A 15,447-nucleotide genomic window follows, 5' to 3' on the forward strand; every position below is an offset into this window, starting at 1 on the left:
TGCTCTGTTTTTTTTAAAATACTTAATACTCAGAGAGATTTTTATTTTTCATTTTCCATGAAAGCTTAGGATATTGGCTCTGCCTATAAACACAGTATTTGTCAGTTTGAGAGCACTGCTTTTATGATTAGTTCTCTTTATGTATTACAAGTAGAAATGTTTGCTTATCCCTCTAGGAAAGATGAGATTATTTCTGATACAAGCAGATTAAAGTTATGCTACCTTTTAATGCAGGTGGGCTACATGTCTTTGACTAAAATCACTTAATTTCCATGTGACAATTGTAACATTAGCTCTGTCCATCTGCTTTAAGGAAGTAACCAGTCAGCTGGGCAGATCCATAACATTTTATATTTCTGTTAAACTATATAGCAGTAGGAAGAATAGTAACAATAGTTGGCTCAAGTGACTCACCCATGGCAGGGCATGAGGATGTATACTGCGCGTTACGTACCACAGATGGCAATGATCAGATTGACATTGCTCCTCTTCTGCAGCACTATGATTGTCTGTTGATTTGGTGGCTCCTAGTCCTTACAGAAGAAACCACAACCCTGGGTCAGACACATAGATTCACCCTAAAATGCCTGGGAAGGGATGGGCATCCAGGAATGTGTTTCTCAAAAGTCAAGAACTCTTGAAGGTAGCTGGTAACAGGCTGAGAGTAGAATGAACTCTTAGTAGTAAAGTGTTTAGTAGGACAAAAACTGGAACCACAGTTTTCTTCTCTTCCTACCTCTTGTCACTCTTCCCTCTGGTTGCTGAATTTGAGAATCATGCTGAGTTTTTTTTCTTGCAGCTGATTAATGTTAGAATTTGCAATGGGCCTGGTTTCTCTCTTCTAATATGTGTCAGAGTAGAATGTGCTCAGTGATTCAGGTGTGACTGTCACACTCTCAAGGTTGAGGCATAACTCAGTTGCCTGTTTTTATTGAGGGAATTTTGATGAATATAGCCTTGGACTGATACCTAAGTACAGTAACTGTCTTCACTAGGTAATTATTTTTTATTCTAATAAAAGTATTTCCAATTTACTTGGTATAGCACAGATTGTGTAAACAGTTGGGTTCCTCAAAATACTATGGGAATTCCTGTGTTAAGCATTTGTGTCTGCAAAGTCAGCTGCAATGGTAGAGATATTTTTTGCTTATCCATTTTGGTCTTCTCTGCTTTTAATTCTTCCTGACACCTGTGGATTTTTTGGCCTGTTTTATCAAAAGGACTATAATAAAAACACCCTATGCACAACCTGAAACAAAACTGCCTGATGGGCAGTAGGTAGCCTTCTTTTCAGAGCAGTTTACTACATTAAATAGATGTGAAGAACATATTGTGATGTCATCCAGTCTTTCCTATTATGTATGACAGCATGTAATTACAGTGGTTGGTATTTCCACAGGAACCCAAATTGCCCATGAGCACAAGTCCCACGAAAAGTCAGCAGATCCAGTGGTACTTAGTTTGATTAGGGCTTTTGGTAGATAAGCTCTGCTGACAACTGCAGAGGTAGTTTAAGATGATATATCTCAGTTGCCCATCCCAAATCTGCTGGAGACTAGTGCTTCCTCACATGAGTTTTGGCAGACCAACACAGTTGGTTATACCTCAGTTGTTTCAGTTCAGCATGGACATTGTATGTATCAGTTTTCCTGAGTAGCAAGGGAAAAAGTCTTAAAAATTTAACAGTGTGCCCTGCTTTGGCCTAAACTGACAATCCCCATCTGCACAATTATTAACGTTACTAGAAGTTGTAGGTCAGCAGCTTAAAAAAGATTATGGCTTTAACATGGATCAAAGACCAGGTGTCATTGTTGAAAATGTTGGCTTTAAGTACTTGCTGTGGGCAAAGAATGAATCCATGCCATAACTGTGGCTAGCACTTGAGTTTCTGGCTCCTCTGCCGTGGTTCATCTCACTACATGACCTTACATGAAATGAGCATGCTCAAATAATAGCCACACAGGATTTTCAAAAACACTGTTTACAGACCTTACATAACTGGAGTGGCTTATGACAATGTTAAATTACTTTTATTACTATAATTTTGTATATATGAAAATATTTTGGTTGGAAAAATATTTAGCCATCTATCAGGGGTCCAAATTTTTGCGTTATCAGAAGTTACAGTTTCTTTAAATGAACACTTCAAAAATACATGACCTTTAAAAAATATTTCTAAAAATACCAAGAGTATAGTTATTATACTCATATACTTTATAAGTCTTTTGGTTTTTATTGGTTTTATTTTATATCCATTGCCTAGACTTCATGCATACTAATGGCCTTTCACTTATCAGTTTACTAGACTTATTCGCATTCTGCAGTAATTCCAGCAAGGTGGATTTTTGTTTTGCCTGTAAATTTTTTTGACCGTGGTGCTCTGTGCTTAGAGAAGCTATTGCCCAGGCTGTTCGTCCAGAATCTTTCAAAGTAGGTTTTGAGGTTCAGTTCTGTCCTATTCATTTTTAAATGACACTTAGTTGACAGATACTGAATTAAGAGTTTGTCTTACTTTTACTTTCTTTCCTGTTTCTTTCATCTGAAAAAGTACAATGGCTTCCTCACAACTGTATCTCAAAATGCTTTGGAAGTCAACCATCAGCTTGCAAATATTCTCAGTCCTACCTATAGAATTTATAAACCTTTCCTGTTAAGAAACAATGCTCTGGTAAAATCTGTAGCATAGCCTAGGCCACCCAAGATTCTTGTATTTCAAATCAGACATTAAAGGACTTGAAAAGATTCAAAGAAGACTAATAAACATGATCAAAGGTCTGGAAAAGCTTGTGTAAAAGGAATCAGTAGGTAAGCTAGTATTCTTTAGGCTAGAAGAGCAAGGACTGGTGTATGATCACTGTTGGGGAGCTATAATATGAAAATGGTAATTTAAGAATAAATTGGTTACATCTCTTCCATTGAATGTGGTAAGTGGATGACAGATTCAGAGCAGAAGTGGTTCACACCACGTTATCTATGTAACTGCTTGCCATATTTGTCACCTTACAGGTAATTTGTTACAGAAACACTGTTTCCTATTTCTGTCCAACCTGTGGCATAGGTTATTTCCACTTTCCATTTGTTGTATTCAAGCCTATATGATGATCTAGCTGTGTTTGTATTTTGACAGGTATATCAAAATGCTATGGTAAGGATAAAATAACAGGCAACAGTGGTCAGAGAATGACTAACACTAGACATGGCAATCTACTTCTGGAAAAAGAGGACAAAATTAGGTGACCTTGTCCATGCAAGACAAAAAAAATTAAGTGACAGTAGGGTGATGGTTGTCTGCTAGCTAAAAGAACTGATGGCCTGCATCACATGTATTAACTTATCAATGTTATCCATGCTGCTGATACATAAAATGAGCTGTGCCACTAACAGATACAGACTCAGCTGACTAGCTCTAGTTCAGGACTTCGCAGCAGCACTGTTGATCTGCCCTAGTAACCTAGCCTGGCCTGAAGATCCAGTATGAGGAGGGGAAGGGAGACTTCTGGGCAAGTCCACTAACTTGGTGATTTGGTCTATAGAAGTCATCCAGTTAGTACTCAAAAATATTCAGTCTTGGCGTCTACATCAAGATTAGGAGGCTTGAAAACCTAGTATTTGTTAGTTATTATCATTTCCTGTCCCTAAATCTTGTTGAAATTACAAACCTAGGCACAGCGTTTACACAACAATATTCTGTAATTAAAACCATCTGAAATATCGGAACCTAACTCCTTCATTCATCAGCTCTATAAAGTCACTGCAAACCAACAGCTTGTGTAGAAATTAACCTGTCAGTTCCAGCAAATCAGTCTGGGTTTGGGGTTTTTTGTGTGTGTGTTTGCTTGTTTTAAAGGAATGACCTAGGCAAAGCTAATCAGACTTGCTGTTGTGAATCTGACAGTAGTGCTGACATTGAATCGAATATGGTCAGTATGGCAGCAACAATAGCTCCTGCTATTCCATCTGGTAATGATCAGATGTCAGTCATTTTTTAAATTAAAGTAACAGGTATTTGCTATAACTGAGCAGAATCCATTTAGGCTTTTTGTTGAAGATGTGATTAAGAAAAAACAGTTTCAGAGAATTCTTGTCATTCTTGAGCCTTTGAGATATAAACCAAAAGATGGATAGGCAGATATATTTTTATCTCCTGCTATTCCCTCATCCCCAACAAAAGAAAGAATATCTCTATACATCTTGTATGCATTTCCCATTTTTTTCTTAATAAGAGTGCTTTTTTTTACGTAATAGTTATATGAATGAAGGGTGTCAACAATGCTTAATATTAAGTAGGTACCATTATCTACATTTATTGCATTAGTAAAGGGGTAGCTTAATCCAAGCAAAAGTAATGCTTCACTATCAAGTACCAGAGCATGTAGTCAGGAAAACTGGCACTGACACCATAATTACAGTGTCTCTCCCACCCCCCCAAAAAATTTGGTGGGCATAAGCATTTTTGATAGAATTACTTGCATGACTAGTTAAAGCACTTGTACAGAAATTCTCCTTGTAGCAGGTATACTTTGGATTTGTTTGACTGCACATTTCTTCAATATTATGTCTCTTTCTTTGACATATCTAAGCTAATTTTAGACAGTATTTGACTGGCAACTTTCACTTTCCAGGAGGTGATTTATATTACTAATGTAACATTGGAGTTTACCCAAGCTTTTTATAGAATATCCAGACTGTGGACTGTCATAGGTTGAATTGGCTGAATTGTCTCGAGAGCCTGACTTCTCTGTCAGATGCTGGATTACCATTTCTCTTTTAGCTGTATTTCCTGTACTCGCACTAAGTATTCTTATCAGTTGCTGAGTGAATTGAGCTATTTTCAACCAAATTTGATAAGAGGGGGAAAAGACAGAGGTCAAGAACTCTCAAAGTGCTTGGTGCTCATCAAACTACGTGCAAGTTAGCACCATATAAGACACCAAAGAAAGTCTAGGGGAGACTGGCTTAATAAAGCCCCAGCCTCATCAACAATTTCAGGTAGTGTGAACACTTTTTTCAGGAATCTCTGTCAACTTGAAATACAGATATAGCATGGATAGTAAAATATTTTTCCCGCAAATAAATTTTGACTCCAAATTAGGCACACTACCCCATTGCTGAAACATAAAAACTACTGGCATTACTACACTAAGAGTTGATTCAGTGTCCATGATTATCTTTCAGAGTTTGCCAGTAACTTCAGCAAAGACAGGATCAGAGTAGGAATGTCAATATTAGTTGTGAAAGACTTGGCCACCCTAAGCAAGTGTATGAACGTTGGGTGCTCCCACCTGTTATGCGTAGCCATTGATAATACCTTAACATGTTAAAAACCTCTCACCATTTACAGTACAACTGTAAGGTAATCTGAGGAAATCTGCTTGTGTAATAATGGCCTTTAAAAATCAAAGCTGTACTTAATTCTTTGAGTTTTAGTGTTCCTTGAGAGCAGTAGAACATGTGGGAAGTGGGTTATTACAGGTATCTGTGTAGAAACGTAAAAAAATTCTAATCAGTACAGTATGATAACCTAATTTATGTTAATTTTTGTGACTTGGTCTCATTTCAGATGAAGTGGCTATCTGTCCTGCCCCAGCAGTGTATTTTGCTGATGACATGTCTCCTAATGGCCTTGGAAGCTGTGCCTATAGATATAGATAAGACAAAAGTCAAAGGAGAAGGTCATGTAGAAGGAGAAAAGGTAGAAAATCCAGTAAGTAATGAAATTTATCTAATTAAGTATTTTTTCCAAATTGTTAGTAATCTGGCTATAGCAAATTCCTGGAAATTTAGGTGTTCTTTACTGGAGTTACTTGCAGAAAGGAAACTAGTATTAGCCAATATTGTCATACAGTCTACCATCTACTATGCTGAGGTTCCATTTAAATTTGTTGGTTTTTTTCCATGAGCTGCTAAAGGTGAGGTGGCACATGGAAGGGATTCCCCAGCTTGCAATAGGAGGAACTGCTTACTGTTCCACAGAGACTTCTTTCAAGCATTTGAGTGGTGGCTTAGGAAACTGCACTCAGTGATTCCAGTTCAGTGTTTCAAATAGAACAGTAATGAATGAATTGCACTGTTTAACAAAACCCGCTCCTATATTAACCTGAGAGATTCTTGTGTATTACATGGATTCCTAAACACTTTTCTCAACTTCCCCTCAGTTGCTGAAACAAATGAATCATAAGACTAAGTTGTTTTATGGCAATTATGCAAATCAGAATAAGATGAAGATAGGTAAGAGAGTATAATGCCTGTGTTGCTGAGATTTGTGTTTCAGTTTAATCATTGTATTTAAACAAAATGAAATTTTTGGTGGTATGTTCTTTTCTCAATTTCACTTTTTTTTTTTTAAGGATACAGGACTTTATTATGATGAATATCTCAGGCAAGTAATAGATGTCTTGGAAACAGATAAGCATTTCAGGGAGAAACTCCAGACTGCTGACATAGAGGAAATAAAGGTAGGTACAAAAAAAAAAAAAAAAAAAAAAGAGTTAAATTAGGTTAATTAATTTCATAATCAAGAGCCAAGTATGCTGTATTCTTTCTCCCTTTTCTTTTTTCATACTTCTCTCAATTTTTGTGAGCTTAAATTTCCTCTCATTTCTATTTACTTAAGTATTTAACTCTTACTAGATCTTTGTCTTTAGTCAAGGGGCAGCAGAACTTCTGTTCATTAAAGCATAAAAAAACCCCCAACAACGTATACTCAAATGCATAGTTTCTGCCTTCTGCCTGTCTACTAAAAAGCCAGTTTCAGGCTTCATACAGGTAGGTGAACCTTCATGTACATCAAAACAGCTGCAAGCAGTTTTCGCTCGCTGTTGCCTGCAGAGTAATTTGGAACACTGTTTTGAACATAAAGGTGTATCTGCCTTCTGAGATTAAGATAGTGTGTCACAAATGAATATGATGACATGGAAGAGAATTACAAGATAGTCAGAGTTTAGAGTCTGGGGAAACTGATAAGTTGTGCTAGAGATGAAGTCAGTGTATATAGGAATAAAATAGACCTCTGGCTTTCTTCGCTGCTGTCCTTTATTTTGTGCCAATCCACAGAGCACTCTCTCCAAAACCTCACCACATTCTTGTCTTTTCTACTTTAGTTCCTGGCTCTAGGTGGTGGCTGTTCTGCATTCCCCTTTATGAGCTAGAAATTCAGCAAGGGACAGGTAGGAAACAGTCTAAAGTGATAGACTTAAAAAGGAGATCCTGCCTTTTGTGGTTCCTTTAGTCCCCCATGTTGCCGTTGACAGCTTTTGGCTCCTTTTTCTTCTGTGCCACATCTAGGGTAACCCTTGAAGGTCACTATCCATTTCCAGATCCTGATAAATATTCCTGCAGTGCACATTGATGCTGCTGCTGTGCTTGTACCTTCTCTCAAGTCTTACAGCTGTCGTCAAGTGGATGAAGAACACAGCACGTTGTGTGCATCTCAGAGTTCTTTTGAACTAATTCGAGAACATTTGATCAAGAAATTTGTCACTTCTTCAACATTATTAGGTGTTGCTGCTTTAAGGTCATGCTTTTGCTCTTTGGAGGAGCAAGATACTTAGAAATTCTATTTTCAGAAAGATTTTAGGATTCCTCTCTGTTTCTATAACCATGGGTTTAAAAAAAATGTTAATCTGCTCTTTGAAAAAATTTTGAGCTTCTTACAATGTGGGCTACAATATTGCCAAAGACTGCCACTAGTCTGCTGTCTTGCAGCCCGTGTCTAATGGGAATCCTAAAGGCTACTTACTTCTAATTTTTATACATAACTTTTGGTTTTTGACAGAGTGGGAAGCTAAGCAGAGAGCTTGATTTAGTAAGCCACCATGTGAGAACACGGCTGGATGAACTAAAAAGACAAGAGGTGGCAAGATTAAGAATGTTAATTAAAGCTAAAATGGATTCTGTTCAAGGTAAGAATATAAAATTTAACTAGGTGAGTTAACAGATGGGATTGTGTTGAAGAGGTGCCCAAAGGCCATCAGTTACGCTTTGTTTGTTGTCAATAATGATTGTAAGCTGAAAGTGAGTGTCCTTTCTGAGCTGCTTAGGGCCAGTAAAGACCCATCTTTATAGGAAATGGGAGAAGAGAAAAGCCATCTGTGTTTTATAAATAACTAAACTTGATTCTGGCAGTGGATTTTTCAGATACTTCTAATCCTTTTTCAGCCTCTTTTTTTATTTTTGTAGTGCATCAATTTATAGATTACTCACTGAGAACTAGTAACGTAGTAGGACTATATTTAAAAATACAACATGACATAACATTTCATGTCTTTACAGGGTAGAAAATGAATTATTTTTTTAATGACAGTGAACACAGAATTTTTCCTTTTTTTAAGACCCCTTTCCACCAATAAGTTATTGTACAGATTTATAACAAACATTAAATATTTCAATTTAGAAGATTATTTTTCTTATTTTGGGAGCAGTTTTAAGCTCCTGAATAAAGAAAAACATTTGGAGTGAAAAAAGTTCTCTGTAACATTTTCTTAATTGCTAATGAAATTGTACAAACTCAGGCAATTCCTTTTCAGTTGTATACAAATTAAATGAATTGAATAAAGTATACAGGTCGCTAATTATTCTGATTGCTGTAAGCTTGTGTGGGATATGATGCTGTCCCTTTTTATTTCTTATTACTGAAGAATTTTTAAAGTTTTCATTAAAATTATTTCTGTACATTTCTTATTAGTGGTTTCTTTTTGAGGAGAATTAGTTGCTCGTAAACAAAGATCCTAATGATGGACTGCACAATCTTGTTTCTGAAATGCTGTTTTTCACAAAGAAGCTCTAATAAAAAAGGCTTAACTTGCCTATGCAGAATATTTTATTATTAAAAACCTTTGCAAGTTATGGGGAGGGATCCCACTGAACTGAGTATGTCATGTATCAATTTAAAATACTCCAAGAACAAGGATTTGTCTTCTAGGTTAAGCGGAATTTAGAGGTGGCAAGCGGATGGCAGGAATATGCATGTGCAAGTATGTGTTTGAGGGGATGTTACTAGGGTCAGGAAAGCATCAGATTAATTTGGGATAAAAGATATTTACAGTGTAGTACCTTTCCAGTGAAGTCTTTAGGTGATACCATAGTGTAATTAATGAATAATAGTATGGAGCTGGCTGAGGGAATCAAATCAATTTTCCGTCCTTTGCTTTCTTTTAATGAAAGTTCTAGTCCAGAGAGTACAGTCCACTGGTCGCTAGGCAGTGCAGAGCAGCGGTAGCCTCTCCACAGGAGTCAGTGCATTGCCTGACATACCTGCCAGACCCCAAGTTCATCTTCCTCAGGTGGCTCTTTAGCTGCCAGGAGCCCAGTCTCATGCTCTGATTGCAGACAAACAGTCCAGTGACATCATGGTGACACTCACAGTGAGCTAGTTGACAGCAGCTGACGGTACCTGGTTGGGTACATAGTAATTTTGTGTATTCCGAATTTTTTTAATACTTTAACGGACTGATTACTTCTAGCCCTCTCTACTTCCATAAATCAAGAGTAACTAACAGAGCGTGCTTTAGCAAAATAATTTCCCCCAACAGATCAGATCTCTTACAGTAGAAGAACATTCTTACATTTGGAAAAGAACAAGAACAGATTATTCCAGTTTAAAATATTCAGATGACTACTAAGATGTGAAAACATCAGGAGTGGGAAAACATTTTATAAAGTTTATAATCAGCTCTGCCAGTGAGTTCTTCACATCACATAGAAGAAGTATGGCCAGATTATCTATAAAATACAGCTGCATCTGTACACCTGTGCAACATCTTGGAACATGTACAAAAGATCATTCTGTAGTTACAGCAGGCAGAGCTGTTTGATTTCTTTTTACTTCTTCTATTAGTCTCTTCCCTACAATACCACTTAATATAGTCTTCTATCTGATCTAAGAAAAAAAAAAAAAAAAGCACACAAACTCGCCTGTTTTCCTCCTTGTCAGATATATCAGGTTTTTAAAAAAAAGCAGATTTGAGATTATATTTTGCATATATTCAGTCCTGATCCAGATGTGGTTTTACACATTTTCACCAAGATCCTACTAGACTGATCGGTACAGGACAGAAGAATGTTAGGGCTTGGCTCTCAGATAATACAGTAATGTGGCAAGTAAATATTGTCAAATAGAATGAGTCTTCTTCCATAAATATAAAAAATGGAGGAAAATGGGTTTGGGGGCTGGGTTTTTTTTTTTGCTTGTTTTCTTGGTTTGGTTTTGGGTTTTTTTTAAGCTTATTATTACACTTCTAAAAATGTTTCAAAAACAGGCTAAGGAGCATATATTTCAACAGAAATTGTGATCTCACCAGGGAGGAATGATGGTTGAAATCTGCCCCAGCCAGTGTTTGCTGTTCTGTGATAATATGGATAGTTTGTGATAAGATGGATGGTTTGCCAAAGATTAATATGTTCAAAATTGTGTTTTCTAATTTTTTTAAAACAAATAAAATATTCTTTGCTAAGCCATCTAGTAAAGGCTTGTCAAAATTATTATACCTAACATATCAATGTGTATGCTGCTTAAGATAGCATTATTATCTAGCATTAGCAGTCAGAAGCCATGGTAACAGCTAGGAAAGCCTGCTGTAGAAATAGGTTTTGTTGTTAGTGCATTGTGTATTCATATTGCTGGGTATTGTTCCTGTCATAAGGAAGACAGAAATGTTTGCAGCTTTTAGACACAGGACCACAGGACCTGGCTCTCCATTGTCTTGCACTTCTCATTTTGCACAAATTAAATTTGAATATCTGCTTATCTGATTTGATATAATTTTACACCATATTGTACATACATCTTTGGCCAGATAGAAGTCATTTGCAAAATGTACAGGGCAATAGAAGAGTCAGACTTCTCCCAGTTCAGGAGAAAGGTGCAAGTTGTTAGCTTTGATACTGCACATAACTTCAACTATCTAATTTATATAAAAGAGAATAAAATGTTTTGCTTAGTTTGTGAAGCTCAAATGGATTGTATTTTTCCTCGTTGAAACACAAGCCCTAATTTGTGCATGTTAAATTATCGTGTGCAGTGCAACACTGACACATCAGAAGGAATATAGTGCAAATTGCTATCGAGTTTGCTGATCTCCTTCAGGAAAAGCAACTTTAGAAGTGTTGCTATAGTTTCCTCCAACAGTGAAAAAATTATCCAGTCCTCAGGGAGCCTCAGGTACTTAGAAGGCACAAGCTCCCATATGAAAGTTTTTAACTTCCTGGTCTCACTTGATTTCAAACTTATTTTAATGTTTTACATTTGTACCTTGTTCTTTCAGACACTGGCATAGACCATCAGGCTCTTCTTAAACAGTTTGAGCACCTGAATCATCAGAATCCTGACACGTTCGAACCTAAAGACTTAGATATGTTGATCAAAGCAGTGAGTGCTAGATATAAACTATTATGGGGGGTTTTGGTATTAATTAAATTTTTTCCTCTGGTAAGGGCAAATCCTTTTATATATACACCTCTTTTTTAAAAATTCCATGCAGTTTTCATTTTCAGAGAAAAGTCGGTTGTCTCCATTGCACACTTGAAAACTGTTGTCAAGTATGTATTATGCTAAAGAGCCCACAAATTTTGAGGTGGCATCTTAACAGGACTTTTATTCATGTGCCAGTACAAACAACTTTGGGAGTAAACCATGCCTTTCTGAGAGCCTTCAAATACACAGTTTTGATAGGGGTACAAGTTTCCAAAGTGTATTTTCTGATTTCTACTTCTAAACGATTTAGGTGTCTCAGAATGACACAAATAATCACCCCTAAACTAGCCATTTGAATTTTGGAATCTATTATATATATATGTCAAGCTGCAAAACCACAGCAGAGTAGAATTTAAGAGATCAATATTAGAAATTGCATGTGCTGGACATGACATTCGGTATCTATTTAGCAGATTCAGTATCAATCACAGGTGTTGGGGTTTTTTTTCAGTGCATGTTTATTAAGGGGATGAAGTTAAGCCAAGCATGGCATGGCTTTTTTCAATGCCTGGAAAAAATACGCTTCCCAAGGGAAGAAGGTTCTACTCTCAGATATGCTTTAGAGGGCACTGCATGTTGACATGGGAATTTGACAGTTTTTATATTTTCAGAATAAATTGAAAGATAAGGTATATTTCAAGCTTTCTGTAATTTTTGTGGATTTTTTTTGCCCTTGGAAAATTTAATCTCAATTTTCTGTAAAATTATTTTATTAAATATTATAAATTAGATATTATAAAGCTTCTTGCCATTTCTGAGTATCACTTCTGGGAAAATTCTGATTGGCTAGGAGAAGTATATCCTCAGTGGGGCAGTTCTTTTTTTTTGTTTGTTTTTTACCTTCTAATTTATTAGCTGAGATATGAACAGAGTGTAATAGGCATTTTAGGGGTTCTTTGCTTTGGAATTGTTTTTGAAAAGGTACAGTGATTCTGAAAACTAAATAATGAAGAGACTATATCAGGTATAAACATGTTACTGTGAAAAGCACTACCAAAACATCCTTTAACACCTTGAGCTGTCTGAAGATGATACATCTCTAAACTCCATACATGTACTTGTCAGAAATTCTCCCCTCACATCCTTTCTCTCCATATAATTGGGTTTTTTGATATAATCTGTATTAAGCTACTGCAAACTAACTCCCATTATTAATGAAGGCACTTTTTTCATTAAACTGTAGGATAAGCTACAGATGTTCTTATTCTGAAATAATCAAGGAGTTAATGGTACTATTTGAAGCTGTGCTGAATTAGTACGGGACTTACTTGAGTTAATTTATTAATTGATGAGAAAGGACACCTTGATGCCTTCTTACAGTACTGTGTAGTTGCAAAAATTGTCTAGCAGTTGAACCCTTGCAAATTCATTTCTGTGAAAACAATGAAGTGAGGAGAGATGTTTCTGCATCACTGTCCCATGGAAGGTAACCCCCAACTACTCTACCTCATGTTTAAAAGCAGAATGGCAATATGGCCAGCTTTGCCCACAAATCTCAACAATTCAGTGGTTTTAATATCATATGTGTTAACATAGTCGTGTGGCACAATTATATGTCTACATATATTTATATTTTTAGGCTACAAGTGACCTGGAAAACTATGATAAGACCCGCCATGAGGAGTTTAAGAAATACGAGATGATGAAAGAACACGAGAGGAGGGAGTATTTAAAAACACTGGATGAAGAAAAGAGACAGCGAGAAGAATCCAAATTTGAGGAGATGAAGAAAAAACATGGAGATCACCCTAAAGTTCACCATCCTGTAAGGCCGCAGGCTGCTCTTACATATTTGGGTGGAAGCTTTCCAGAGAGAAAAAGCTAATAAAGAGAAGGGTGTATCTTGTTTGCTCTCAGCATTTGCCTGTTCTCATTGGCATGGGAGTAGAGTGTGGGAACAATGCTGAGAGCATTACAAAATCCACTATATATACCCCCATTTTTTCTGTACAAGTATGCTGTTTGCTGGTGGAATTATTATTTACAAAGAAGCTAAAAGTCATGAGGAAGAAGCCAGAATGGTTCAAAACTGTAGAGAAGCCTTCATGGTGTGCCTGGCCTGCAAGGAACTGCATCACAGTACCATTTGCTCTAGAACATGAAAACTTAATTTAACTTCCTTCAGCTGTTATTTCTAGATGAGTCTGTGTGGCCATAACTGATTATTACAAGTATTCCTTTCCACAGAATATGCATTTCCTTGACACACCCTCTTTCCCTGGGCATTTCTGTCTAATGAAAGTATTAGACCTGACCAAAAGGGTATTAAAGAAAATTCCATTTGCAACATGACTGTTTAGAAAATAAAGCCTTTCAGAGAAACTGTAATGCAAAGGTAATGCAGAAAAATTACACTTAATCATCTTTTGAATAGTTTTTCTTTGTAACCAATCTATAGGGAAGCAAAGATCAACTGAAAGAGGTATGGGAAGAAGCAGATGGACTAGATCCTAATGAATTTGACCCCAAAACATTTTTCAAATTACACGGTAAGAGGTTTAGTTTAACTTAATGAACAAGTGAAGTGACTTTCTGTTACCTTCTGCTGAGGGCAAGTTTGTCTTATGCTAGGGTGAAGTCTTATACCTCCAGCAATTTGGATGAATCTGAAGAGTATAGAGGAGAAAATATTATGTTATTTGTAAGTTTACTGCAAAGTTTTAAATGGGGTTTAGAAGTTGAAAACAGAGTTTTGTTTAACTACTCATAAAATCATACAGCCAATAACCAGTAGTTGTTCCTCAGGGAAGTATGGGTCCTTAGAGGGCCTTATCTATAACTTTGCTTACACACTATGTACTAGGAATAAATGCTCAGAGGTGTGTGTGGGAAAACCTGCTTTCTCATCATTTCTGCAGATAAGTGCCAGGCACCCCTTATCTTTGGAACGGTCACAGAAGTGCCAAGCCTCCTCAGAAGCTGCAAGATTCCCTTAATAAAACAAAAGCCAAAATGCCTTCAGTCCTGCCTCTGTATTTCTGAGCAGTGTGCAGCTAGAAACAATAAAATAGTAGTCGACATGAGGATGCATCTCAATGGGCATTTTGCTTTAAATGCAGTTATATAAATGTTTAACCTTATATGCCGACATTGTTAAATGCTTCATAATAAAGTAGCCTTAAGCAAATCCTGCCTGGTACTGGGCTGTGAAGGGTTGAACAGTAGACAGAACTTGACTAATCCCAAAGATGATAATTTAACTGAAGAAAAGTGTTCTAGCTTGAGTCTGAACTTTTGTCTTGGTTTATAGAATATATAAATATGTATTGTGGTTATTAAACCTTATTTCTTCTTTCTAGAAAGAGATCTTGAAAGATAATTTTCTGAAAATTTTTGGTAGCTTTTTTGTGCAAATCTTATCCAAAACAGAAATAGCTGAAATAACCTCTTGCTTTAGAGCTTAGTACATAAAAAACTTTGAAGCGATTAAACAAAAATATAGTATAATCACACTCATTTGAAGTAGATTCTCTTTCAATTTCAGAGGTAATATAACAATATTTGGAGTGGAATGTAAGATAAAAGATGGGTCGTTAGTCATCAAGTATTCTCCTCTTTGTGTTTGTCATGAAAAGTCATTTTACAGTGATCTCTTCTCAAGCGCTGCATATTTATATAGATTTTCACATTATTCTTTAGGGTTTTTGGAGAGTCATACTGTTTGTTAACAAAGTTTTTCTACAGATTTTTGTTGCTCCTGAATCTATTTACCAATTTAGTTGTTAAATTGGGACAACTTGTTCTCAGCAATATTTTTTGGCAATTGCACTTTGTGCAGTCCTGTTGTGACCTATTTCACTTTGCTAATCTAAGAAGTAGGGAGATTGTTCCAGAATTGTCCAACCAACCAAAAATGGCAATACAGTTCAGCCAATGCCTAATAAAAACCTAAACAGAAAAAATGACCTGTGTAACCAGCATCTTGTTAAATGAGGCTTTTAATCCACATGAGAGTGTATGTTGATAGTTAATTCATG

General features: G+C 36.4%; 1 protein-coding gene across 2 annotated transcripts in view; it reads left to right on the plus strand.

Annotated features, from left to right (window-relative positions):
- NUCB2 (nucleobindin 2) overlaps window positions 1-15,447 on the plus strand; it is a 30,981-nt gene that overhangs the window by 5,838 nt on the left and 9,696 nt on the right. For both annotated transcript variants that reach the window (XM_074841819.1, XM_074841820.1), the window contains exons 2-7: window positions 5,561-5,704; window positions 6,348-6,455; window positions 7,775-7,901; window positions 11,262-11,365; window positions 13,050-13,235; window positions 13,869-13,959. In XM_074841819.1, the coding sequence (XP_074697920.1) occupies window positions 5,561-5,704; window positions 6,348-6,455; window positions 7,775-7,901; window positions 11,262-11,365; window positions 13,050-13,235; window positions 13,869-13,959 (760 nt within the window). The remainder of the gene's footprint in view (window positions 1-5,560; window positions 5,705-6,347; window positions 6,456-7,774; window positions 7,902-11,261; window positions 11,366-13,049; window positions 13,236-13,868; window positions 13,960-15,447) is intronic.

Source organism: Strix aluco, chromosome 16 (genome assembly GCF_031877795.1).
Source record: "Strix aluco isolate bStrAlu1 chromosome 16, bStrAlu1.hap1, whole genome shotgun sequence".
NCBI classification, from domain to species: domain Eukaryota; kingdom Metazoa; phylum Chordata; class Aves; order Strigiformes; family Strigidae; genus Strix; species Strix aluco.